Source organism: Aegilops tauschii, chromosome 6 (assembly GCF_002575655.3).
Source record: "Aegilops tauschii subsp. strangulata cultivar AL8/78 chromosome 6, Aet v6.0, whole genome shotgun sequence".
NCBI lineage: Eukaryota > Viridiplantae > Streptophyta > Magnoliopsida > Poales > Poaceae > Aegilops > Aegilops tauschii.
In genome coordinates, this window is record NC_053040.3 from 78,569,393 (window position 1) to 78,596,387 (window position 26,995).

The 26,995-nt window shown below is 46.6% G+C and overlaps 2 protein-coding genes and 1 pseudogene across 2 annotated transcripts; 2 read left to right on the plus strand and 1 right to left on the minus strand.

Annotated features, from left to right (window-relative positions):
- Window positions 1-14,403: 14,403 nt before the first annotated feature.
- On the minus strand, window positions 14,404-15,462 carry LOC109759900 (uncharacterized). Its single transcript, XM_020318735.1, has one exon. The coding sequence runs from the start codon at window positions 15,460-15,462 to the stop codon at window positions 14,404-14,406; it is 1,059 nt and encodes a 352-aa protein (XP_020174324.1).
- Window positions 15,463-16,055: 593 nt separating this feature from the next.
- Window positions 16,056-21,611, plus strand: LOC109759904 (uncharacterized; annotated as a pseudogene).
- Window positions 21,612-23,870: 2,259 nt separating this feature from the next.
- On the plus strand, window positions 23,871-26,471 carry LOC109759901 (uncharacterized). The gene is made up of 3 exons (XM_020318736.4): window positions 23,871-24,026; window positions 24,241-24,513; window positions 24,873-26,471. The coding sequence occupies exons 1-3, from the start codon at window positions 23,871-23,873 to the stop codon at window positions 26,325-26,327; spliced, it is 1,884 nt and encodes a 627-aa protein (XP_020174325.1). The 3' UTR covers window positions 26,328-26,471.
- The last annotated feature ends 524 nt before the right edge of the window (window positions 26,472-26,995 follow it).

The following is a 26,995-nucleotide window of genomic DNA, read 5'->3' on the forward strand; positions in this document are numbered from 1 at the left end:
CTTTGCTATTCTAGTTGGATCTTATGATGTTTCTCCCCCTCTACTCTCTTGTAATGGATTGAGTTTTCCCTTTGAAGTTATCTTATCGGATTGAGTCTTTAAGGATTTGAGAACACTTGATGTATGTCTTGCATGGGATACCCGTGGTGAAAATGGGGTATCCTATTGATTCACTTGATGTATGTTTTGGTGATCAACTTGCGGGTTCCGCCCATGAACCTATGCATAGGGGTTGGCACACGTTTTCGTCTTGACTCTCCGGTAGAAACTTTGGGGCACTCTTTGAAGTTCTTTGTGTTGGTTGAATAGATGAATATGAGATTGTGTGATGCATATCGTATAATCATACCCACGGATACTTGAGGTGACATTGGAGTATCTAGGTGACATTAGGGTTTTGGTTGATTTGTGTCTTAAGGTGTTATTCTAGTACGAACTCTATGATAGATCGAACGAAAAGAATAGCTTCATGTTATTTTACTACGGACTCTTGAATAGATAGATCAGAAAGGATAACTTTGAGGTGGTTTCGTACCCTACAATAATCTCTTCGTTTGTTCTCCGCTATTAGTGACTTTGGAGTGACTCTTTGTTGCATGTTGAGGGATTGTTATATGATCCAATTATGTTATTATTGTTGAGAGAACTTGCACTAGTGAAAGTATGAACTCTAGGCCTTGTTTCCTAGCATTGCAATACCGTTTACGCTCACTTTTATTACTTGTTACCTTGCTGTTTTTATATTTTCATATTACAAACACCTATATATATATCATCCATATTGCACTTGTATCACCGTCTCTTCGCCGAACTAGTGCACCTATACAATTTACCATTGTATTGGGTGTGTTGGGGACACAAGAGACTCTTTGTTATTTGGTTGTAGGGTTGTTTGAGAGAGACTATCTTCAACCTACGCCTCCCACGGATTGATAAACCTTAGGTCATCCACTTGAGGGAAATTTGCTACTGTCCTACAAACCTCTGCACTTGGAGGCCCAACAACGTCTACAAGAAGAAGGTTGTGTAGTAGACATCACCCGTCAGCCTTCCAATAATTCCTCACGGGCGGCGCAGCGACGCCCTCCCTCCCGCCACGCGTACACATGGCGCCCAGCCGCTATAAAAGCAACGCCTCCCCCTCGCCTCTGGCCACACCCCGCCGTGCTCTGCCTCTCTCTCCTCGTGCGCAGCCGCCGCCGACGTTCCTCCCCACTCTCCCCAAGCCCAGCCACGACGATGTGCGAGCGATTCCCTGGCGATGGGGCGGCGGCCAACGGCTTCGACCATCGCTCGCTGCACGAGTAGGAGGCGTACTTGCTCTTCGAGGCCAACATCCCGGCGCCTCCCGACATGCGCGTGTTGGGAATCGTAGCATAATTTAAAATTTTCCTACGCTCACCAAGATGCATCTATGGAGTCTACTAGCAACGAGGGGAAAGGAGTGCATCTACATACCCTTGTAGATCGCGAGCGGAAGCGTTCCAATGAACGTGGATGACGGAGTCGTACTCGCCGTGATCCAAATCACCGATGACCGAGTGCCGAACGGACGGCACCTCCGCGTTCAACACACGTATGGTGCAGCGACGTCTCCTCCTTCTTGATCCAGCAAGGGGGGAGAGGTTGATGGAGATCCAACAGCACGACGGCGTGGTGGTGGATGTAGCGGGTCTCCGGCAGGGCTTCGCCAAGCTTCTGCGAGAGAGAGAGGTGTTGCAGGGGAGGAGGGAGGCGCCCAAGGCTTAGATGTTGCTGCCCTCCCTTCCCCCACTATATATAGGGCCAAGGGAGAGGGGGGCGCAGCCTTGCCCCTTCCTCCAAGGAAGGGTGCGGCCAGGGGGAAGTCCTTCCCCCCCCAAGGCACCTCGGAGGTGCCTTCCCCCTTTAGGACTCTCCCTTTTTTTCTTATCTCTTGCGCATGGGCCTCTTGGGGCTGGTGCCCTTGGCCCATATAGGCCAAGGCGCACCCCTTACAGCCCATGTGCCCCCCCCCCCCCCCCGGGGCTGGTGGACCCCCTTGGTGGACCCCCGGACCCCTTTCGGCACTCCCGGTACAATACCGATAAAGCGCGAAACTTTTCCGGCGACCAAAATAAGACTTCCCATATATAAATCTTTACCTCCGGACCATTTCGGAACCTCTCGTGACGTCCGGGATCTCATCCGGGACTCCGAACAACTTTCGGGTTTCCGCATACATATATCTCTACAACCCTAGCATCACCGGACCTTAAGTGTGTAGACCCTACGGGTTCGGGAGACATGCAGACATGACCGAGACGCCTCTCCGGTCAATAACCAACAGCGGGATCTGGATACCCATGTTGGCTCGCACATGTTCCACGATGATATCATCGGATGAACCACGGTGTCGAGGATTCAATCAATCCGTATGCAATTCCCTTTGTCAATCGGTATGTTACTTGCCCGAGATTCGATCGTCGGTATCCCAATACCTTGTTCAATCTCGTTACCGGCAAGTCTCTTTACTCGTACCGCAATGCATGATCCCGTGACTAACGCCTTAGTCACATTGAGCTCATTATGATGATGCATTACCGAGTGGGCCCAGAGATACCTCTCCGTCACACGGAGTGACAAATCCCAGTCTCGATCCGTGCCAACCCAACAGACACTTTCGGAGATACCCGTAATGCACCTTTATAGTCACCCAGTTACGTTGTGACATTTGGCACACCCAAAGCACTCCTACGGTATCCGGGAGTTGCACGATCTCATGGTCTAAGGAAAAGATACTTGACATTGGAAAAGCTCTAGCAAACAAAACTACACGATCTTTTATGCTATGCTTAAGTTGGGTCTTGTCCATCACATCATTCTCCTAATGATGTGATCCTGTTATCCATGACATCCAATGTCCATAGTCAGGAAACCATGACTATCTGTTGATCAACGAGCTAGTCAACTAGAGGCTTACTAGGGACAGGTTGTGGTCTATGTATTCACACATGTATTACGATTTCCGGACAATACAATTATAGCATGAATAATAGACAATTACCATGAACAAAGAAATATAATCATAACCATTTATTATTGCCTCTAGGGCATATTTCCAACAGTCTCCCACTTGCACTAGAGTCAATAATCTAGTTCACATCATCATGTGATTAACACTCACTGGTCACATCACCATGTGACCAACATCTAAAGAGTTTACTAGAGTCATCAATCTTGTTCACATCACTATGTGATTATCACTCAATGTGTTCTAGTTTGGTCATGTTATGCTTGTGAGAGAGGTTATTAGTCAACGGGTCTGAACCTTTCAGAACCGTGTGCTTTACGAATATCTATGTCATCTTGTGGATGCTACCACGCGCTATTTGGAGCCATTTCAAATAATTGCTCTACTATACGAATCCGGTTTACTACTCAGAGTCATCCGGATTAGTGTCAAAGTTCGCATCGACTTAACCCTTTACGACGAACTCCTTTCCACCTCCATAATCGAGAAAATTCCTTAATCCACTAGGTGCTAAGGATAAGTTCGACCGCTGTCATGAGATCCTTTCCCGGATCACCATTGTACCCTCTTGACCAACTTATGGCAAGGCACACTACATGTGCAGTACACAGCATAGCATACTATAGAGCCTATGTCTAAAGCATAGGGGACGACCTTTCGTCCTTTCTCTATCTTCTGCTGTGGTCAGGTCTTGAGTCTCACTCAATATTCACACCTTGTAACACAGCCAAGAACTCCTTCTTTGCTGATCTATTTTGAACTCTTTCAAAATCATGTCAAGGTGTGCTGTCTTTTGAAAGTATCATCAGGCGTCTTGATCTATCTCTATGGATCTTGATGCCCAATATGTAAGTAGCTTTATCCAGGTCTTCCTTTGAAAAACTCCTTTCAAACAACCCTTTATGCTTTCCAGAAATTTTACATCATTTCGGATCATCAATATGTCATTCACATATACTCATCAGAAATGTTGTAGCGCTCCCACTCACTTTATTTTAAATACAAGTTTCTAACAAACTTTGTATAAACCCAAAAACTTTGATCACCCCGTCAAAGCGTATATTCTGACTCCGAGATGCTTGCTTTGATCCATGGAAGGATCGCTGGAGCTAGCATACCTTTTAGCATCCTTAGGATCGACAAAACCTTTCTGATTGTATCACATACAACCTTTCCTTACGAAAACTGGTAAGGAAACTTGTTTTGACATCCATCTGCCAGATTTCATAAATGTAGCTAATGCTAACATGATTCCGACGGACCTAAGCATCGCTACGGATGAGAAAAACTCATCGTAGTCAACTCCTTGAACTTGTGAAAATACTCTTTGCCACAAGTCGAGCTTCATAGACGGTAACATTACCGTCCATGTCCGTCTTCTTATTAAAGATCCATTTATCTCAATGGCTTGCCGATCATCGGGCAAGTTCACCAAAGTCCATGCTTTGTTCTGATACATGGATTCTATCTCGGATTTCATGGCCTCGAGCCATTCGTCGGAATATGGGTCTACCATCGCTTCTCCATAGCTCGTAGGTTCATTGTTGTCCAACAACATTATATCTCAGACAGGATCACGTACCACTCTGAAGTAGTGCGCATCCTCGCCGTCCTACGAGGTTTGGTAGTGACTTGATCCGAAGTTTCATGATCACCATCATAAGCTTCCACTTCAATTGGTGTAGGTGCCACAGGAACAACTTCCTGTGCCCTGCTACACACTAGTTGAAGCGACGGTTCAATAACCTTATCAAGTCTCCACCATCCTCCCACTCAATTCTTTCGAGAGAAACTTTTCCTCGAGAAAGGACTCGTTTCTAGAAGCAATTACTTTTGCTTCCAGATCTGAAATAGGAGGTATACCCAACTGTTTTTGGGTATTCTATGAAGATGCATTTATCCGCTTTGGGTTCGAGCTTATCAGCCTGAAACTTTTTCACATAAGCATCGCAGCCCCAAACTTTTAAGAAACGACAACTTAGGTTTCTATAAACGGTGTCGTCTCAACGGAATTGCGTGGTGCCCCTTTTAAAGTGAATGCGGTTGCCTCTAATGCCTAACCCATAAATGATAGTGGTAATTTGATAAGAAACATCATGGTATGCACCATATCCAATAGGGTGCAGTTATGATGTTCGGACACACCATCACACTATGGTGTTCCAGGCGGTATTAATTGTGAAACACTTTCCACAATGTCTCAATTGTGTGCCAAACTCGTCACTCAGATACTCATCTCTATGATCATATCACAGACATTTTATCCTCTTGTCACGATGATCTTCAACTTCACTCTGAAATTATTGAACTTTTCAATAATTCAGACTTGTGTTTCATCAAGTAAATACACTCAGCATCTACTCAAATCATCTGTGAAGTAAGAACACAACGATATCCACTGCATGTCTCAGCACTCATTGGACTGCATGCATCAAAATGTATTACTTCCAATAAGTTGCTCTCTTGTTCCATCTTACTGAAAACGAGGCCTTTCAGTCATCTTGCCCATGTGGTATGGTTTGCATGTCTCAAGTGATTCAAAATCAAGTGAGTCCAAACAATCCATTTGCATGGAGTTTCTTCATGCATATATACCAATAGACATGGTTCGCATGTCTCAATCTTTTCAAAAACGAGTGAGTCCAAAGATCCATCCACATGGAGCTTCTTCATGCGTTCTATACCAATATGACTCAAATGGCAGTGCCACAAGTATGTGGAACTATCATTACTATTTTATATCTTTTGGCACGAACATGTGTATCAATCGAGATTCATTTTAGGTGCAAGACCATTGAAGGTTTTATTCAAATAAATAGAGTAACCATTATTCTCCTTAAATGAATAACCGTTTTGCGGTAAACATAATCCAATCATGTTCAACGCAAACACCAAATCTCGATGGTAGAGGGAGCATGCGATGCTTGATCACATCAACCTTGGAAACACTTCCAACACATATCGTCATCTCACCTTTAGCTAGTCTCCATTTATTCCGCAGCTTTTATTTCGAGTTACTAACACTTAGCAACCGAACCAGTATCTAATACCCTGGTGCTGCTAGGAGTACTAGTAAAGTACACATTCATATAACGTATATCCAATATATTTCTGTCGACCTTGCCTGCCTTCTCATCTACCAAGTATCTAGGGTAGTACTGCTTCAGTGACCGTTCCTCTCATTACAGAAGCACTTAGTCTCGGGTTTGGGTTCAACCTTGAGATTCTTCGCTAGAGCAGCAAACGACTTGCTGTTTCATGAAGTATCCCTTTTTGCCCTTGCCCTTCTTAAACTAGTGGTTTTACTAACCATCAACAATTGATGCTCCTTCTTGATTTCTACTCTCGCGGTGTCAAACATCGCGAATAGCTCAAGGATCATCATAACTATCCTTGATATGTTATAGTTCATCACGAAGCTCTACTAGCTTGGTGGCAGTGACTATGGAGAACTATCACTATCTCATCTGGGAGATTAACTCCCACTCGATTCAAGCGATTGTGGCACTCAGACAATCTGAGCACACGCTCAACGATTGAGCTTTTCTCCCTTAGTTTGCAGGCTTAAGAAACTTGTCAGAGGTCTCATACCTCTTGACGTGGGCACTAGTCTGAAATCCCAATTTCAGTCTTCGGAACATCTCACATGTTCTGCGACGTTTCAGAAATGTCTTTGGTGCCACAATTCTTAAACCGCACCGAACTATCACGTAGTTATCAAAACGTGTATGTCAGATGTTTTGTAACATCTACAGACGACGCTGAGGTTCAGCACACCGAGCGGTGCATTAAGGACATAAGCCTTCTGTGCAGCAATGAGGACAATCCTCAGTTTACGGACCCAGTCCGCATAATTGCTACTACCAATTTTCAACTAAATTTTCTCTAGGAACATATCTTAACCAGTAGAACTAAAGCGCAAGCTATGACATAATTTGCAAATACCTATTTGACTATGTTCATGATAATGAAGTTCATCTGATTATGAACTCCCACTCAGATAGACATCCCTCTAGTCATCTAAGTGAAACATGATCCGAGTTCAACTAGGCCATGTCCGATCATCACGTGAGACGGACTAGTCAAGATCGGTGAACATCTCCATGTTGATCGTATCTTCTATACGACTCATGCTCGACCTTTCGGTCCTCCGTGTTCCGAGGCCATGTCTGTACATGCTAGGCTCGTCAAGTCAACCTAAGTGTATTGCGTGTGTTCCGAGGCCATGTCTGTACATGCTAGGCTCGTCAACACCCGTTGTATTCGAACGTAAGAATCTATCACACCCGATCATCACGTGGTGCTTCGAAACGACGAACCTTCGCAACGGTGCACAGTTAGGGTGAACACTTTCTTGAAATTATTATAAGGGATCATCCTACTTGCTACCGTCGTTCTAAGCAAATAAGATGCAAAAACATGATAAACATCACATGCAATCAAATAGTGACATGATATGGCCGATATCATTATGCTCCTTTGATCTCCATCTTCGGGGCACCATGATCATCTTTGTCACCGGCATGACACCATGATCTCCATCATCATGATCTCCATCATTGTGTCTTCATGAAGTCGTCACGCCAACGATTACTTCTACTTCTATGGCTAACGTGTTTAGCAACAAAGTAAAGTAATTTACATGGCGTTATTCAATGACACGCAGGTCATACAAAATAATAAAGACAACTCCTATGGCTCCTGCCGGTTGTCATTCTCATCGACATGCAAGTCGTGATTCCTATTACAAGAATATGATCAATCTCATACATCACATATATCATTCATCACATCGTCTGGCCATATCATATCACATAGCACTTGCTGCAAAAACAAGTTAGACGTCCTCTAATTGTTGTTGCAAGTTTTTACGTGGTTTGTAGGTTTCTAGCAAGAACGTTTCTTACCTACGTATGACCACAACGTGATTTGCCAATTTCTATTTACCCTTCATAAGGACCCTTTTCATCGAATCCGTTCCGACTAAAGTAGGAGAGACAGACACCCGCTAGCCACCTTATGCATCTAGTGCATGTCAGTCGGTGGAACCTGTCTCACGTAAGAGTACGTGTAAGGTCGGTCTGGGTCGCTTCATCCTACAATGCCGCCGAAACAAGAAAAGACTAGTAGCGGCAAGAAGAATTGGCAAACTCAACGCCCACAACTACTTTGTGTTCTACTCGTGCATAGTAACTACGCATAGACCTGGCTCATGATGCCACTGTTGGGAATCGTAGCATAATTTAAAATTTTCCTATACTCACCAAGATGCATCTATGGAGTCTACTAGCAACGAGGGGAAAGGAGTGCATCTACATACCCTTGTAGATCGCGAGCGGAAGCGTTCCAATGAACGTGGATGACGGAGTCGTACTCGCCGTGATCCAAATCACCGATGACCGAGTGCCGAACGGACGGCACCTCCGCGTTCAACACACGTACGGTGCAGCGACGTCTCCTCCTTCTTGATCTAGCAAGGGGGGGAGAGGTTGATGGAGATCCAACAGCACGACGGCGTGGTGGTGGATGTAGCGGGTCTCCGGCAGGGCTTCGCCAAGCTTCTGCGAGAGAGAGAGGTGTTGCAGGGGAGGAGGGAGGCGCCCAAGGCTTAGATGTTGCTGCCCTCCCTTCCCCCCACTATATATAGGGCCAAGGGAGAGGGGGGCGCAGCCTTGCCCCTTCCTCCAAGGAAGGGTGCGGCCAGGGGGAAGTCCTTCCCCCCCAAGGCACCTCGGAGGTGCCTTCCCCCTTTAGGACTCTCCCTTTTTTTCTTATCTCTTGCGCATGGGCCTCTTGGGGCTGGTGCCCTTGGCCCATATAGGCCAAGGCGCACCCCTTACAGCCCATGTGGCCCCCCCGGGGCTGGTGGACCCCCTTGGTGGACCCCCGGACCCCTTTCGGCACTCCCGGTACAATATCGATAAAGCGCGAAACTTTTCCGGCGACCAAAATAAGACTTCCCATATATAAATCTTTACCTCCGGACCATTCCGGAACCTCTCGTGACGTCCGGGATCTCATCCGGGACTCCGAACAACTTTCGGGTTTCCGCATACATATATGTCTACAACCCTAGCATCACCGGACCTTAAGTGTGTAGACCCTACGGGTTCGGGAGACATGCAGACATGACCGAGACGCCTCTCCGGTCAATAACCAACAGCGGGATCTGGATACCCATGTTGGCTCCCACATGTTCCACGATGATATCATCGGTTGAACCACGGTGTCGAGGATTCAATCAATCCGTATGCAATTCCCTTTGTCAATCAGTATGTTACTTGCCCGAGATTCGATCGTCGGTATCCCAATACCTTGTTCAATCTCGTTACCGGCAAGTCTCTTTACTCGTACCGCAATGCATGATCCCGTGACTAACGCCTTAGTCACATTGAGCTCATTATGATGATGCATTACCGAGTGGGCCCAGAGATACCTCTCCGTCACACGGAGTGACAAATCCTAGTCTCGATCCGTGCCAACCCAACAGACACTTTCGGAGATACTCGTAATGCACCTTTATAGTCACCCAGTTACGTTGTGACGTTTGGCACACCCAAAGCACTCCTACGGTATCCGGGAGTTGCACGATCTCATGGTCTAAGGAAAAGATACTTGACATTGGAAAAGCTCTAGCAAACGAAACTACACGATCTTTTATGCTATGCTTAAGTTGGGTCTTGTCCATCACATCATTCTCCTAATGATGTGATCCCGTTATCAATGACATCCAATGTCCATAGTCAGGAAACCATGACTATCTGTTGATCAACGAGCTAGTCAACTAGAGGCTTACTAGGGACAGGTTGTGGTCTATGTATTCACACATGTATTACGATTTCCGGACAATACAATTATAGCATGAATAATAGACAATTACCATGAACAAAGAAATATAATAATAACCATTTATTATTGCCTCTAGGGCATATTTCCAACAGCGCGCAGGGCCGGGCGGGTGGAGGCTCAGCGCCGGTGGCGTCCCCATTCCCCCGCTGCCCGATGTCAACGCGCGCGCCGACTATTTCGCCGACGAGGTCTACCGCGTGCGGGCGTCGCTGATGGAGGAGCAGCGCGCCCTCCCGCAGTACGCCGCCGACAACCACGAGGCGTGGGTGGCGTACTTCCAGCACCGGCAGGCGCAGCGGCTGGCCTCCACCAACGGGGCGCCGGTCGTGCGGGGCACCAAGAGCAGGGAGGGGCGCCGCCTGTGGTGGGGCGCCGCCTGTGGTGGGGCGCCCCCGGCCGCTCGCTTCACGCCGTTCTCAGGTACCTCGAGGGCGGCAACGACCCACCCTTGACGTACCCTGCCGCCCTGGCCCGGAGCGGCGGCCAATGGATGCCGAGGAGGACGGCGTCCTCTTCGTCCTCCTCCTCCCGCTCCTCCTCCTTCAGGTCGCCGGCGCTGTTCAGCGCCAAGGCCTAGCCCGTGAAGACACCGCTCGGCCGGCGCACCCGCAGCGCTGGCATCATCATCAACGAGGGCGGGCGTGCCTCCTCCTTGGCTCCTCCCCGCTTCGTCAAGCCGAAGACGGAGCCGGGGCTCGCCGCCGTGAAGACGGAGCCCGGGCTCGCCGCTGTGAAGACGGAGCCAGGCCTCGCCGCCGTGAAGACGGAGCCGGGGCTCTCCGACGAGGCGGCATTGAAATGGGCGCGGGAAGACTGGGAACGGACGGAGCTAGAGCGCCAGTGTCGCACCTTGGAACAGTTCGCCGCTTGGTGTCGTGGCCGCGATGAGGGAGGGGTCGTCGTTCTCGACAACGACAGCGACGACGACGTGTCGCCACCGGTCCGCCAGGGCGACCCCGGGCAGAGGAACAGCAGGGGCGACCGCGTCAAGGAGGAGAAGGACGACGAGGACAACGGCGATGGCGGCGACGGCGCGACTTCGCCATGCTGAGCGCGTTCTTCCTGTAGTCTAAACCTTTGTTTTTTAGTAAATTTTAAATTCGCTATGTAAAAACTGTTTAAGTCACCGAAGTTTATGCCGAATAATAGCCGACTGTCTTTTAAAAAAAACCTTTTGGGTGACCCTGGGCCAGCGGCTGGGAACAGTTCGGCCCCAAGCCGATTTTATCGCCGGGTTGCCCTCAGGCGACGCTTTTTCGAGCCCCCTGGGGGGAGTCAACGGCTGGAGATGCTCTTATAGGAATAGCCCAATAGATCGATCAGAAAGAATAACTTTGAGGTGGTTTCATACCCTACAATAATCTCTTCGTTTGTTCTTCGCTATTAGTGACTTTGGAGTGACTCTTTGTTGCACATTGAGGGATTGTTATATGATCTAATTATGTTATCATTGTTGAGAGAAGTTGCACTAGTAAAAGTATGAACCCTAGGCCTTGTTTTCAAGCATTGCAATACCGTTTTCGCTCACTTTTGTTACTTGCTACCTTGCTGTTTTTATATTTTCATATTACAAAAACCTATATCTACTATGCATATTACACTTGTATCACCATCTCTTCGCCGAACTAGTGCACCTATACAATTTACCATTGTATTGGATGTGTTGGGGACACAAGAGACTCTTTGTTATTTGGTCGCAGGGTTGTTTGAGAGAGAGACTATCTTCATCCTACGCCTCCCACGGATTAATAAACCTTAGGTCATCCACTTGAGGGAAATTTGCTAGTGTCCTACAAACCTCTGCACTTTGAGGCCCAACAACGTCTACAAGAAGAAGGTTGTGTAGTAGACATCACACGAGTCTACAAGAAGAAAATTGCATAGTAGACATCAACAGTGTGAAGCCAAATCATTTTGTCCTTTATGATGGAATCTATCCTCCGTGGGGACCTTCTTCAAAACCATCTATGAGCCAAGGGGTCATAAAATATCTCACTTTTTCCAAAAACAAGAAGGAGCTAGAAAGGATATGAAAAGGGCATTTGAAGTGCTTCAAACCTGTTTTATAGTTGTAAGGACATACAAATTTAAGAAATCCACAGAAGTTGCAGGAGGTGATGACAACTTGTGTGATTATGCACAACATGATTGTGAAGGATAAGGGTGAGGCGGTTCGCACCCATTTGGATTTTGAGCACATGTGTAATCCTATGCAACTTCCACCACAGGATCCTGCGACGTTTCAGGATTTCATCCAAATGAATCAATTAATTCGGTATCGAGGAACTCATGAGCATCTTGCGAATGATCTGATTGAGACTATGGGCACTTCAAGGGAACATTTAGAACTGAAAGTGATAGTTATCGATCAGAGGGGGATTCGCATTATGTTTCACCACTTGACATCCTATGGCCCAATTAGGAAGCAATTAAATGGTGCTAATGGTTGCACGAGCAAGACCAAAGGGCAAGGAAGTGCCCAAAACTGCCCCCATAAAAGTTGTCGTCAGTTTCCAATGCATTCTAGTGATTTTTTCAGTGTATTTCATCATTTTTGGCGATTCTAACGGCCTGGGCAGCTTGACGAAGTTCAGCTAATTGCGGCGTTTTGCACGGGCACGTGTCCAGGGTGGAGGTACGGTAAATCATCTCTGCTTCTTGGCGAGGACTTTCGAGTTCTTCGCGATGCACTCGTCCATGAAGGCCATACATCTACGCCTATTTCACCTTCTTTTGGGCCAAGTCAAAAACCATCAACTCAAACTTGTTTTTTTTTTAATTCTATAGGTAACTTGGTTGACTTTAACCGTGCATTGTTATTGTCACATCTTTAGACAAATAGTTTAGCAACTATTTTTTCCCATTAAAACCAACAATTTAATTTATTTGAAAATAGAAATATATACAGATTTCTTTTTTTATGTAATTACACTATATAGTGTTGGAAATTGTGTCAATTTAACTCAAAGTTCTGTTTGGACACTAAATACAATATGGAGGATTTTCGTAATATTTTCTTTCATTCGAGCATCATTTGCTAGAGCATCAATGAAAAAACTAAGCGGATCCACCTCCATTCACTATACAAGGGACCCTCCATACGAAAAGTAAGCAAATGAGCCACATAACTGGCAACATCCACATTGGCATTACAACTTAGTTGAGAACATCCCGAATGTTTTCAATTTGGTTATATATCCTTTCCATTCCATTCACATTTTTTAAAACATAATATGAGTACTTATCTTTCTAAAGAGACGGCTAGAGGACATCTCATATCTGAATTTCATCAAGGAAAATGGTAGCTAGTAGTATAACGATGCATATGCTCCCGAGGAGTCTAGAGAAGCTATTGTCAAACAAAGAAACAAAATGAAGAACATGCAAAACCTTCTCCTTCGACGAACCCATGGACATTCAAAAACTCTCCTCACAGCTGACGGTGCCACCACCGAAGGAAGAGGGAACAAGGGGACCGAGCAGATCCAGGAAGAATCCCGAATTCTCGATCATTCACAAGCTTTTGAACCGCAATACACACTTTCTTCGAGGAGCGAAATCCAGACTTCTCCTGAAGAAAATCGACAGGGCCACGTCCCAAGCCCACACATGATTTGTTTATTCGTCCCATTGACACTGCCATCACTACCACACGCTCACAAATGCCAACACCAAATGGATATGAAGCGGAACCATCGAACACCACCGTCAATATAGAACCGTAACAGAGCATATAAGGGATGGGAGGGACATTATGCCCTACCATAACGTTGCTGCCTCTTCGTTTCAATCAAGACCAAACCTTAGACTGGACGAAAACCACTGAAACCGATGAAGTCCCATCAAACGGGGCCGAACAAAGGCCGCCAAAGAAAAGAAGTACTTACGTTATGATTTCTTTTACTAAACTCGTGTTACAAATCAATTGGTTAATTGAAATATAATCAAATTATTTTTAAAGAATGGATAAATGAACTGACGGACCTTGGTTGACTGATTCCATCGTCTCTTAGGCCAACTCATCACCGGACCCCAAACGGACGTCCGGTTTAGCTGGATTTTGTCCCTTTGGGTAGGGCGATGGGGTTGTGTCCGGGCCTGTCCTGAGATGTGGTGGCCGTGCGCCCAGCGCGCAGCCGCATCCGTTTGCTCCATCCTGTCCGCCAAGGCCAAAAATGCCCATATTTTCATATCAAAACTAGTTTGCACGTTCAAATATTAATTGTCTGAAAATAAAAATAGTTTTACAACCCAATCAAAATTGTCTCTAATAAAATAGTTTTACAACCAAATCGAAATTGTCTTCAATCAACATAAAATGAACCAATACATCTATTGGTTGCCAATGTGATCCCACACGTGCTCAATCAAGTCATTTTGAAGATCCAAATGAGTGTGCCAATCACGCAGCTCACGATGGAATTGAACAAACTGTTCAAATGTGGCCGGTTCTTGGTGCAGGGACTCAACATTTTTACCTTGATAATCAAATCTTTGGTCGAAGATACTCTCATCACGCTCGTCCTCGACGATTATGTTGTGCATGATCACACAAGCAGTCATCACCTCCCAAAGCTTCCTTTCATCTCATGACAGTGCAGGGTTTCGAACGATACCCCACCAGGATTGAAGCACACCAAAAGCATGTTCCACATCCTTTCTTGCACTCTCTTGCATTTGGGCAAATCTCTTTCTCTTCTCACCTTGGGGTTCGAGATTGTCTTCACAAAAGTTGACCACTGAGGATATATACCATCAGCTAGATAGTATCCCTTGTTGTACTGGTGGTTGTTGATCTCAAAGTTGACAGGTGGGGAGTGGCCTTCTGCAAGCCTTGCGAACACTGCAGAACACTGCAGCACGTTGATATCATTGTGAGAACCTGCCATGCCGAAGAAAGAATGCCATATCCAAAGATCCTGCGAAGCCATCGCTTCTAATATGACAGAGCACGCTTTGACATGCCCTTTGTACTGGCCCTGCCAAGCAAATGGACAGTTCTTCCACTCTCGGTGCATATAATCTATGCTGCCAAGCATGCCTGGAAAGCCTCTAGCTGTGTTGGTCGCCAACAATCTCTCTGTATCAGCGGCAGTTGGCTGCCTCAAGTACTCCGGGCCAAACACCTCGATCACAGCCTGGCAGAACTTGTACATTGACATCAGACATATTGTCTCACTCATACGCACATACTCATCCACCAGATCGCCTGGAATTCCATATGCAAGCATGCGGATGGCCGTGGTGCATTTCTGGTAAGAGGAGAATCCAAGCTTGCCAAGGGCATCCGTCTTGCACTCGAAGTATGGGTCATGAGCAACCACTCCCTCTCGGATACAATTGAACACATGCTTTGCCATTCGAAAACGGCGACGGAATTTATCCGACTTGAAGAGCGGGGTGTTCGCAAAGTAATAGACATAGAGCAGGGTGTGGCCTCTCTCCCTGTTGCGGTTCAGGTTGGGAGCACGGCCAGGGAGTGACCCCCTGTACCGAGGAAGCTGCCGTTGAATGTGGTCGTGAACGACCAGTGCAGCCACCACAAGATCTTCATCATCCGACGACGAATCGTCCGATGAACAAATGAAGTGGTGGAAGAAAAACTCATCTCCACTGTCCATACCATTGTGGACAAAGTGTCAAACACCTTGCGGTCGTGGTGGCAAAGAGGTCGCGATGATCACCTCGATGTAGCAGGGGTGGTTGGCGGCCGACTACTGGCCGCTCTGGAGCACTCGTCGGAAGCTGCCGCGGCCGCCGTGGTACGTCGCCGGCGGTCGTATCCCCTCCGCCGCCGGCTGCGACGGCGACAACCAAACCTCCTCCGACCGACAGCCAAAACTACGGCGAAAGCGCGGGCGTGGTGGCGGCCATGTCGAGACGTGGTTTGGTATGGACGGCCGGGGGCTGCGCGGTGAGGTGGCGGCCAGAAAATAGCAGCGGCGCCGGCGGCAGGGCGGGGCGGAGAGAGGGGTGGAAGCGAAGGGACTGCTAGTGTCCTCGACAGGCGGGCCACGGGGGGACAAGGGCGTGCGGCGAGCCCGTCCGCGTGATGTCCGTTTCACTCCAAACTCGGCGCAAGTTTGGGCCATGGATGGGTCGAAAACGGACGGAATCCGGACATTTATTCGTTTGGGGCCACGCGTTGAACCACGCTACTCGTCTGTTCTACCTTAAAAAAGACGCACCCGGACAAGATGAGGTCGCACGGTGAAGTTGGCCCTATCTCTAGTTTGCCGGTAGGAAAAGTCACACTCCCTGTCTAGGAGTGCACGATGCCAATCACACTTCTTGCATGTTTCTCGGGAGTAAAGATCGAGACGCAGTGGCGCCGAACTCCAGATCGAATCTGAAATTCCCCAATCCCACACCTCCGTCCGCGTTCCTCCCGCCGGTGGTTGGTCCTCGCCGGCGCGCCCCCTCACTCACCGTCGCTGCAGGGAGAAGCCAGCGAGGCCACTCTGTCCAGCGTCTCCTCCGTCCGTCCTCCTCCCACCAGAGTAAGGACTTGGTCGTTGCCGCCCGCGTTTACCGCCGCCGCAGGAAGTAGACGGCGGCAATGTCACGCCTCCAGCCCCGCTCTTTCTCCAGCTCCGTGCCCTCACGCGCCAACGAACTGCTGAGCGAATTCCACCATCATCTGGGCTCCGGAACGCTCTGGCCGGAGCTCGCGCGCCAACTGTTCGACCAAATGCTGCGCCAACCTGTCCCGGTATCAGTACGTGCACTCAACGGCTTATTTGCTGCCCTCGCGCGTGCGCCGCCCTCAACCGCCTGCACCAATGCCCCTGCCCTCGTCATTGATCTCTTCAACCGCATGGCCCAAGCAGGTCGTCGCCAGGTGACAGCACCCACCATTTACACCTACAGCATACTTATTGAGTGCTGCCACCGAGCATGCCGCCCAGACCTAGGGCTTGCCTTCTTCGGCCGCCTCCTCCAGACAGGCATCACGACGGACGTCATTACCTACAGCAGCTTACTCAAGTGCCTCTGTGACATGAAGCGCACGGAGGAGGCTTTGGGCGTGCTGCTCCACAGGATGCCCAACGACCTGCCTAATGTCATCTCCTACTCAGTAATTCTCAAGAGCTTCTGCGACAGTGGTAGGAGCCACCTTGCGCTTGATCTGCTCCGAATGATGGCCGAAAAAGGATCTGACCACTCCCCCAGCGTGGTGTCATACAGCGTGGTAATCGATGGTTTCTTCAAGGAGGGTGAAATAAGCAAAGCATGTGATCTGTTCCATGAAATGATGCAGCAGGGGGTTGTGCCCGATGTGGTGATGTATACCTCCATTATCAATGCGCTATGCAAAGCAAGAGCAATGGACAAGGCAGAGGTGGTTCTTCGATCAATGGTTCATAATGGTGTCCAACTAGCCTGATCCAAGGATATTCAACTTTAGGCCAGTTGAAAGAAGTCGCTAGGTTGTTGAAAGTGATGAGAAGCCAAGGTGTTATGCCAGACGTTGTTACCTGCACCTTAGTCATGGACTACCTTTGCAAGCATGGAAGAACCAAAGAAGCTCAGGAAATATTTTATTCCATGGCTGTGAATGGGCAAAAACCTGATATTGTCGCATACTGTACTATGCTCTATGGGTACTCTATAGAAGGATCCCTTGTTGATATGATCGATCTCTGTGAGCTGATGGCAAGAGATGGAGTTGTACCCAACCTCCGTTGTTTCAACATACTGATTAATGCATATGCTAAGCATGGAATGATGGATGTGGCCCTGCTTTTCTTCGAAGATATGTTGAAGCAGGGGGTGAAGCCTAATGAATTCACTTATTTAACTGTGATATCTGCATTTTGCAAGATGGGCAGGATGGATGATGCGATGGAAAAATTCCGTGAGATGATTGATATGGGAGTACCAGTTGACACAGAAGTTTACATGTGCATGATTGAGGGTTATTTGAATCACGGTGACTCCGTGAAAGCGAAGGAATTGATTACTGAAATGAAGAACACGGATATTCGTCATAAGCCGTGGAAGGGTAATGGAAGAACATAATGTCTTTGACATGGTTGTAGGTACTGGTGAGAGGCCTGATCTTGTTACATTTACTTAAATGATCGACTAATATTGCATAGTCGTCAAGACAAAAGACACATTTATAGTACTTGGTGTCAAACACTCGTTACTTACCATGGCTATTCTCTCATGGTCATTCTTTCGAAGAGAAAGAGAACAGAACAATTTCAGTTTCCTGCCATAAATGATTTCTGAGTCCAAACACTACAATTGCCCATTGAGCATGAAGCTTTAGTATTACGCCAAATGGTTAGTATGAAGATATTATTAGCTGAGTGCTTCCTGGTAGCACCTGGCTGTGATGATGATACTGTATCAACGCTTATGTCTTTTTATATCATTTTAGTTCAAGTTTGGCATTGTTCCCGCATGTGTTTTGCATTAGCTGTTAAAACCCTGAACATGACTAGTTGATGTGCCAATAATCAGGCAAATGACCAGTCGATGACTGGGTACTTGTAGCAACAAAGCAAAGAAGAGAACAAAAAGTAGAAGGGATATGCCATTTTATCCTGGAGTTGATTATTATTATTATTTTTAAGTTATGTATTTCTTCCTTATGCAACCTATATCAATGGACATCCTTTATCACCTGTTTTCTTTCACGATGCTTAAATAGGTTTTCAGAGCTTCCAGGTGTGGTTGTTTAATACAGACTGTACCTAAAATATCATAAGCTTTTCAGAGCTTTCTTTTCTGTTTGCATGAAATAACCTCGCTTTTCCGACACCGTATGACTTGTCAAGTTCTTCAATCTCTGCAAGGAAGTATCAATGCTGATTTTTTTTTTGTATTGCAGGTGCTAGCATATGCTTGATTTTATGTGTCATCATCAGCAACTGCTCGAGTACTCGACTGAATTGATAACTGGGGGAGCGATCCTTTCCCAAAAATGGCGAACAGCTCCATCACCATATCTTTCCTGGCATTCATGGTTTTTTCCACCAAGTCACTCATCTCTGCTTACAATCTCATCCACTGATCTTTAGCTTAATGTACTAACGACCTGTTGTTGATTTTTTTTGCCATTTCGGATAAAGTATTTCATGCTTACCTTTTTGTGCTGTACAATAACTGTTGTGCTCTAGACTTCCAGTAATGATATATATGTGTCCGTAGCTGCTGTGTGCATGATATATTATTGAAGTACCCCTAGCTGTTCAAGCATATACGATGTTTTGGACAAACACGGTCTTAAGCAACTTCCATAATCAATTTCCGTAGTTTTATATTATTAAATGGGCATATGAATAAAGTACAGAATACTTATGTACATATTAGCAGCCAGTATCAAGTTTGATCACTCAAACTGTGAACATCTTAAATTTTTAATCAGCAGTTATATTGGTCAAAAAGTAACGGAAGGATCAATATGTACTGATAACATCTAACTTGATGAAAGTCTGGCGATTCAAATCAAACCAGTGTGTACAATCACCTGCAGTCCTATACTACATCTTAAATATCAGAACATGATCCCAATCACACCTGACAAGCTACAACACCTGAAGCTGATGTGAATGGTAAAATAAGCAATTACACTAATACAACAGAGGCTACTTCAGCCTAAGTATAACTGAAGAATCTATTACAACTCCAGCTTGGCTGGATGACTATACTGCAAAATCAAAAGGCCACTTGATCCTAATTCAGTAATGTTAATAAATTAATGAATCTTCAAGCCCTCAAACTCCATGATATGTATGGGTTGGCAACTATTTGCACTGCAGCTGCCTCTGGTTCTAGTATCATGTACTTGTATCTATGGCAAGGATAGCACCTAATTAGCAGGCAGAGGTGATCCTTCGACAAATGGTTCATAATGGTGTCCAACCACATAATAGGATATATAATACCCTGATCCATGGATTTTTAACTTCGGGTCAGTTGAAAGAAGCGTTTAGGTTGTTGAAAGTGATGAGAAGCCAAGGTGTTCTACCAAATGTTGTTACCTGGAACTCAGTCATGAGTCATGACCTACCTTTGCAAGGATGGAAGAGTCAAAGAAGCTGCAGTTTTTTTTTTATTCCATGCCTGTGAAGGGACAAAAACCTGATGTCTTCTCATACTCTATTATGCTCAATGGGTATGCTAGAGAAGGATCCCTTGTTGACATGATTGATATCTGTGACTATGTGAGTTAATGGCAGGGGACGGAGTTATACCCGATCTCCCTGTTTTCAACATACTGATTTATGCATTTGCTAAGAATGGAATGATGAATGTGGCCATGCTTTTCTTTGAAGACATGCTGAAGCAGGGGTGAACCCTAATGATTAACTTATTTAACTGTGATATCTGCATTTTGTAAGATGGAAAAGATGGATGAAGCTATGGAAAATTTCAATGAGATGATCGATATGGAAAATTTCAATGAAATTTCAATGGCATATATGTGCATGATTGAGGGTTATCTGAATCACGGTGATTCCGTGGAAACCAAGGAATTGGTTACGGAAATGAAGAACATGTATATTCATCATAGGTTTGGAAGAACACAATATCTTTGATATGGTTATACATACTGGTGAGGGGCCTGATCTTGTTACATTTACTTAAATGACGACAGATATTGCTTCGTCGTTGCTAAACACTCGTTACTTAGCATGGTTATTCTTTCGAAGAGAAAGAGAACAGAACAATTTCACTTTTCTGCCATAAATGATTTCTGAAGTCCACTACAATTGGCCATTGATCATGAAGCTTTAGTATTGCGCCAAATGGTTACTATGAAGATTGTATATACTCCCTCTGTACCGAAATACTTGTAGTTGGGGGAACTTGTACTAGTTTCCCTTAACTACAAGTATTTTGGTACAGAGGGAGTATATCATTAGCTGACTGCTTCCTGGTAGCATCTGGCTGTGATAATAATACTTTATCAGCGCTTATGCATGTATGTATCATTTCAGTTGAAGTTTGGCATATTTCCCTCATGTGTTTTGCACTCACTCTTAAAAACCTGAGCTGGGTTTAAGCACCGAGTGAGGACATCATGACCAGTGCATGTGCCAAAAACCGGGCAAACGGTTTAAATGGGTACTTGTAACAATAAAGCAAAGAAGAGGTCAAAAAGTAGAAGGGTTATGCCATTTTATCCTTGCTTTTTTTATTTTTAAGTTATACTATATTTCTTCCTTTTGGCAGCTATATGAATGGACATCCTTTATTATCTGTTTCCTTGCATGATGCTTAAATAGGTTTTCAGAGCTTTCAGGTGTGGTTGTTTAATACAGACTGTACCTAAATATCATAAGCTTTTCAGAGCTTTCTTTTCTGTTTGCATGAAATAACTTGCTTTCCCGATATGGTATGACTTGTCAAGTCCTTCAATCTTTGCAAGGAGGCATCAATACTGAATTATTTATTCTGTTTGTATTGCAGGTGCTACCATATTCTTGATTTCATCTGTCATCACCAGCAACTGCCCGAGTATTCAACTGGATGTCTGGCTCCATAACTGGGGTAGTGATCCTTTCCCCAAAATGGCGAACAGCCCCATCGCCATATCTTTCCTGGCATTCATGGTTTTGCCATCAACTCACTCATCTCTGCTTACATCCTCATCCACCGTGATCTTTAGCTTAACAATATATTAATGACCTGTTCTTGATTTTTTTCCTCATTTTGGACAAAGTATTTCATGCAGACTTTGTTGTGCTGTACAATGACTGTTGTTCTCTAGACTTCCAAGTAATGATATATTGTTGAAGTACCCCTAGTTGTTCAGGAGTATACGATGTTTTGGGCAAACAGAGTCTTAAGCAACATCCATAGTTTTATATTATTAAATGGGCGTAGAAATAAAGTACAGATTAATCTAAATACTTCTGTACAGACAGCCAGTATCAAATTTGACCACTCAAACTGCAAACATCTTAAATTTTTCACCAGCAGATATATTGGTCAAAAAGTAACCAAAGGAACCATATGTACTGATAACATCTACCCAGTCTGTGAAACCAACTCTTCTGGGAGTGGATTACTCAAGATAACAGAATCAGAGTCAGAAGTTTGGCCATTCAAATCAAACCAGCGTGTACAATCATCTATAGTCCTATACTACGGTACTCCTTACAGGTTACAACACCTGAAGCTGATGAATGGTAAAATAAGCAAGTACACTGATACAACTGGCTACTTCAGCCTAATTATAACATAAGAATCTATTACGACTCCAGCTTGGCTGGATGAGTATGGGTGTGGCAAAATTAAAAGGCCACTCCAGCCTAATTCAGTAATTTTAACAGATTAATGAATCTTCAGGCCCCCAAACTCCCATGATATGGGCGTGGCAACTATTTGCACTGCGGCTGCCTCTAGTTCTAGTTTTATATACTTGTACTGGTCTCAAGGATAACATCTAATTAGCGAGTAGGGCGTTTCGATGCCCAGGCTCATCTGCACCCGGTTAGAAAAAAAATCATAAAAAATTCAAAGTTTTTTTTGTGTGGTAGACAATTTGATGTGTGAGGCCCGCTCCAAATTTCAAGTCATTGGACATCTGAGCCACTAAACATTTTTACAGACCCCTAATTTGTCTTTTTTTCTGAGAGCTCCTCAGATGTCCAAATGATTTGAAAATCTGAGCGGACCTCATGCATCAAATTGTCTACCGCATAAAATAAATTTGGATTTTTTTGAATTTTTCTAGTATTTGTTTTGATTTTTTTCGTTAGCGCGGGTGCAGAGATGAATTTTCCCTAATTAGCAGGCAAGTTTTTTTTTCCAAAGTAATAGAAGGAGAATTGGAAAACACGTGCATGTAGATAGAAGCACCATGTGCAGATCAGCAACATGGGCAGCAGAAAAAGGTTAACAGAAGTGCTCCCTCTTGTAAACTAATATAAATAAGATCGTTTGGACCACTAAAATAGTAATCTAAATGATATTGGATTTCTGAATTTCATTAAAGAAAATAGCGGCTTCTCTATCGTAATGCACTGTCCATTCGTCGTTTCAGACGAGCAAACCCTAGACTTACTAGGATAAAAACCACTGTAACCAATGAAGAGTCGGTCCTCCCCGCCTAACGGCGATGAAAAAAAGGCGAATTACTTATGATACGTTTTTTTTTACTAAACTCATGTTGCGAATAAAGTGATTAATTGAAGTATTAAAAAATCATATGGTTGTATGATCCCATCTGGTTGGTTAACTGGTTCCATTGCGTGTAGTTTCTCGGAAGGAAATGTCACACACTCACACTCCCTATTTTGGTACGAACCCCTCCCAATCCCATGTAAAATGCATGGTGCACCCGCCCAGCAAATCGAATCCCAGCCGCGCCGAGCTCCAAATCGAATCTAAAATCCCCGAATCCAGCACCGCCGTTCACCGTCCTCCCGCCGCTGGACGCGCCCGGCCCGTGGTTGGTCGTCGCCGGCGCGCGCCCGGACTCACCGTCGCTGCAGGAAGAAGCGAGCGACACCACCCAGTCTAGTCTCTAGTGTCTCCTCTGTCTGCCTTCCTCCCACCAGGACAGGACTTGGTCGTTGCCGCCAGCATTCACCGCTGCTGCAGAAATTAGACTGCGACAATGTCACGCCTTCAGGTCCGCTCTTTCTCTAGCTCCGTTTCCTCACGCGCCCACGAGCTGCTGGACGAACTCCACGCCCATCATTTTTTTAGAAAAGAAGGATGACCCCTGGCCTCTGCATCTGGGAGATGCATGCGGCCACTTTATTGATTATTCTCGAGGACCTTACAAAGTATGACAACAATCTGTCTGAATCCGCCATCTTGGCAACATATGCCACTACTCCTATCCATATGATGAAGGGGCGCTAGCTGGGCCAAATACCCAGTCCACTCACCTAAGCCTATCATCAAAAGCCAGCAGCCCCAGCCGAGCCACATACCAGGTCTGGGGCATGAACTGGTCAGACGCACTCACATGTGTCGTCGCCGCCATCTTCCACTGGTCCGTCTTCAGAGCAGATATTGAGGCTACTACCTTGCAGGCCACTCAGCCATTGACGCCACCATGACGCCAGACAGCAACCCCCTCCTGTGCGTGTCCAGCACCGCGCATCGGGCGCTGAGTCTCCACTGCACCACGCCGCCGAGATCCGCCGTCATCAATGTGCAGGATGAAGCACCGCTCCACCAAAAAAAACGCCCGCTGGCCCCTCGAACCCGTGTACGCCTCCAAGAATGACGCCCCCAAGGAGGAAACGACACCAACGCGCCGCCGTCATCTGATCTACTGATCTAGGGTTTCCCCCGGAGGTAGCAGATAGAGGTCTGGAGCTTCTCCACGGCGAGGCCTTCAAGAAGGTAATGACACAACAGAGTGCCGCCAACGCCGGTCTTGGCAAAGCCGAGAACTAGGTTTTCACCCGGATCCGCTGAAGGAACCTCCATCAAGCATCGTGTGCACGGGTCACTGCCGATCTGAGCCGCCGCACATCGAGGTCGCACCGGCCAGATCAGATCTGTCCGGAGGGCAAACCACACATGACCCGACCCAACCACCAGGCCCTCCATGCCGCCACCACACCTTGCTGCCGTCGAAGCCGGCCAGCAGCACCGGCGGTGAGCCAGATCTGGCCGCCTGCCAGACCCAGCAACCCTCCTCCGCAGGGCAGCCACAAGAGGCGCACAACTCCCGGCCAGCAAACCTGCAGGTAAGCAGAGGTGGGAGGGCTGCCACCCCAACCCAACCATGGCCGGATCTGAGAAGCGAAGCAGAGTCGTCGCCTCAGACCGCAGGGAGCCGGAGGCGCCATCCCGCGAGCAGCAACCGGAACCCGGGGGTCACCGGAGGAGCCACCCTCCAGATCCGCGGTCCTGGCCACCGGAGCGCCGCAACGCCGGGCCGCCGAGCAGGACGAGGGAGCGGCCTCCCTCCACCAAGATGCGCGCCTTCGTGCGGGGAACGCCCTGACGCCGCCGTCCACGGCGCGGGCTTAGCCCGGCCGCATCCTCCAGCAGCGGCGAGGGGGAGAAGGGGTGGCGAAGGGGGGCGCCGCCGGCCGACGATTAGGGTTCCCCCGAGCCGCCCAGGAGCGACGCGGGGGACGCGGGGGACGCTCAAGAGGACGCCCATCTGGGCTTCAGAACGCTCAGGCCAGAGCTCGCGCACCAACTGTTCGATGAAATGCTGCGCCAACCTGTCCCAGTATCAGCGCGTGCACTCAACGGCTTATTTGTTGCACTCGTGCGTGCGCCGCCCTCAACCGCCTGCACCAATGCCTCTGCCCTCGCCATCGATCTCTTCAACCGCATGGCCCAAGCAGGTCGTCGCCAGGTGACAGCGCCCACCATTTACACCTACAATATACTAATTGACTGCTGCCATCGAGCATGCTGCCCGGACCTAGGGCCTGCCTTCTTCGGCCGCCGCCTCAAGACAGGCATACCGACGGACATCATTACCTACAGCAACTTATTCAAGTGCCTCTGCGACATGAAGCGCACGGAGGAGGCTTTGGGCGTGCTGCTCCACAGGATGCCCGATGACCTGCCTGATGTCATCTCCTACTCAGTAATTCTCAAGAGTTTCTGTGACAATGGTAGGAGCCAGCTCGCGCTTGACCTGCTCCGGATGATGGCCGAAAAAGGATCTGACCACTCCCCCAGCGTGGTGTCATACAGCATGGTAATCGATGGTTTCTTCAAGGAGGGTGAAATAAGCAAAGCATGTGATCTATTCCATGAAATGATGCAGCAGGGGGTTGTGCCCGATGTGGTGACGTATAGCTCCGTTATCGATGCTCTGTGCAAAGCAAGAGCAATGGACAAGGCAGAGGTGGTTCTTCGATCAATGGTTCATAATGGTGTCCAACCAGATGCTGTGACATATAATTGCCTGATCCAAGGATATTCGACTTTGGGACAGTTGAAAGAAGTCGCTAGGTTGTTGAAAGTGATGAGAAGCCAAGGTGTTATGCCAAGCGTTGTTACCTACACCTCACTCATGGACTACCTTTGCAAGCATGGAAGAACCAAAGAAGCTCAGGAAATATTTTATTCCATGGCTGTGAATGGGCAAAAACCTGATATTGTCGCATACTGTACTATGCTCTATGGGTACTCTATAGAAGGATCCCTTGTTGATATGATCGATCTCTGTGAGCTGATGGCAAGAGATGGAGTTGTACCCAACCTCCGTTGTTTCAACATACTGATTAATGCATATGCTAAGCATGGAATGATGGATGTGGCCCTGCTTTTCTTCGAAGATATGTTGAAGCAGGGGGTGAAGCCTAATGAATTCACTTATTTAACTGTGATATCTGCATTTTGCAAGATGGGCAGGATGGATGATGCGATGGAAAAATTCCGTGAGATGATTGATATGGGAGTACCAGTTGACACAGAAGTTTACATGTGCATGGTTGAGGGTTATTTTAAAAATGGTGATTCAGTGAAAGCCAATGATTTTATTACCAAAATGAAGAACAAGGATATTCCAAATAGGCCGCAGAAGGGTAATTGATGAACATGGAAAATTCAATGAGATGATTGATATGGCAGTACCACGTGATACAACTGTTTACATGTGCATGATTGAGGGTTATTTGAATCACGGTGACTCCATGAAAGCGAAGGAATTGATTACTGAAATGAAGAACAAGGATATTCGTCATAGGCTGCAGAAGGGTAATTGAAGAACACAATATCTTTGACATGGTCACAAGTACTGGTGAGGCCTAATCTTGTTACATTTACTTAAATGATCGACGGATATTACTTAGTTGTCAAGATAAAACACACCTTTATTGTACTTGGTGCTAAATACTCGTTACTTACCATGGTTATTTTCTCATGGTCATTCTTTCGAAGGGAAAGAGAACAGAACAATTTCACTTTCCTGCCCTAAATGATTTCTGAAGTCCAAACACTACAATTGACCATTGAGCATGAAGCTTTAGTATTGCGCCAAATTGTTACTATGAAGATATTATTAGCTGAGTGCTTCCTGGTAGCATCTGGCTGTGATGATGATACCGTATTAGTGCTTATGCCTGTGTGTATCATTTCAGTTCAAGTTTGGCATACTTCCCGCATGTGTTTTGCATTCGCTGCTAAAAACCTGACTGGCTCTGAGCCCTGAGGACAACATGACCAGTCGATGTGCCAATAATCAGGCAAATGACCAGTCGA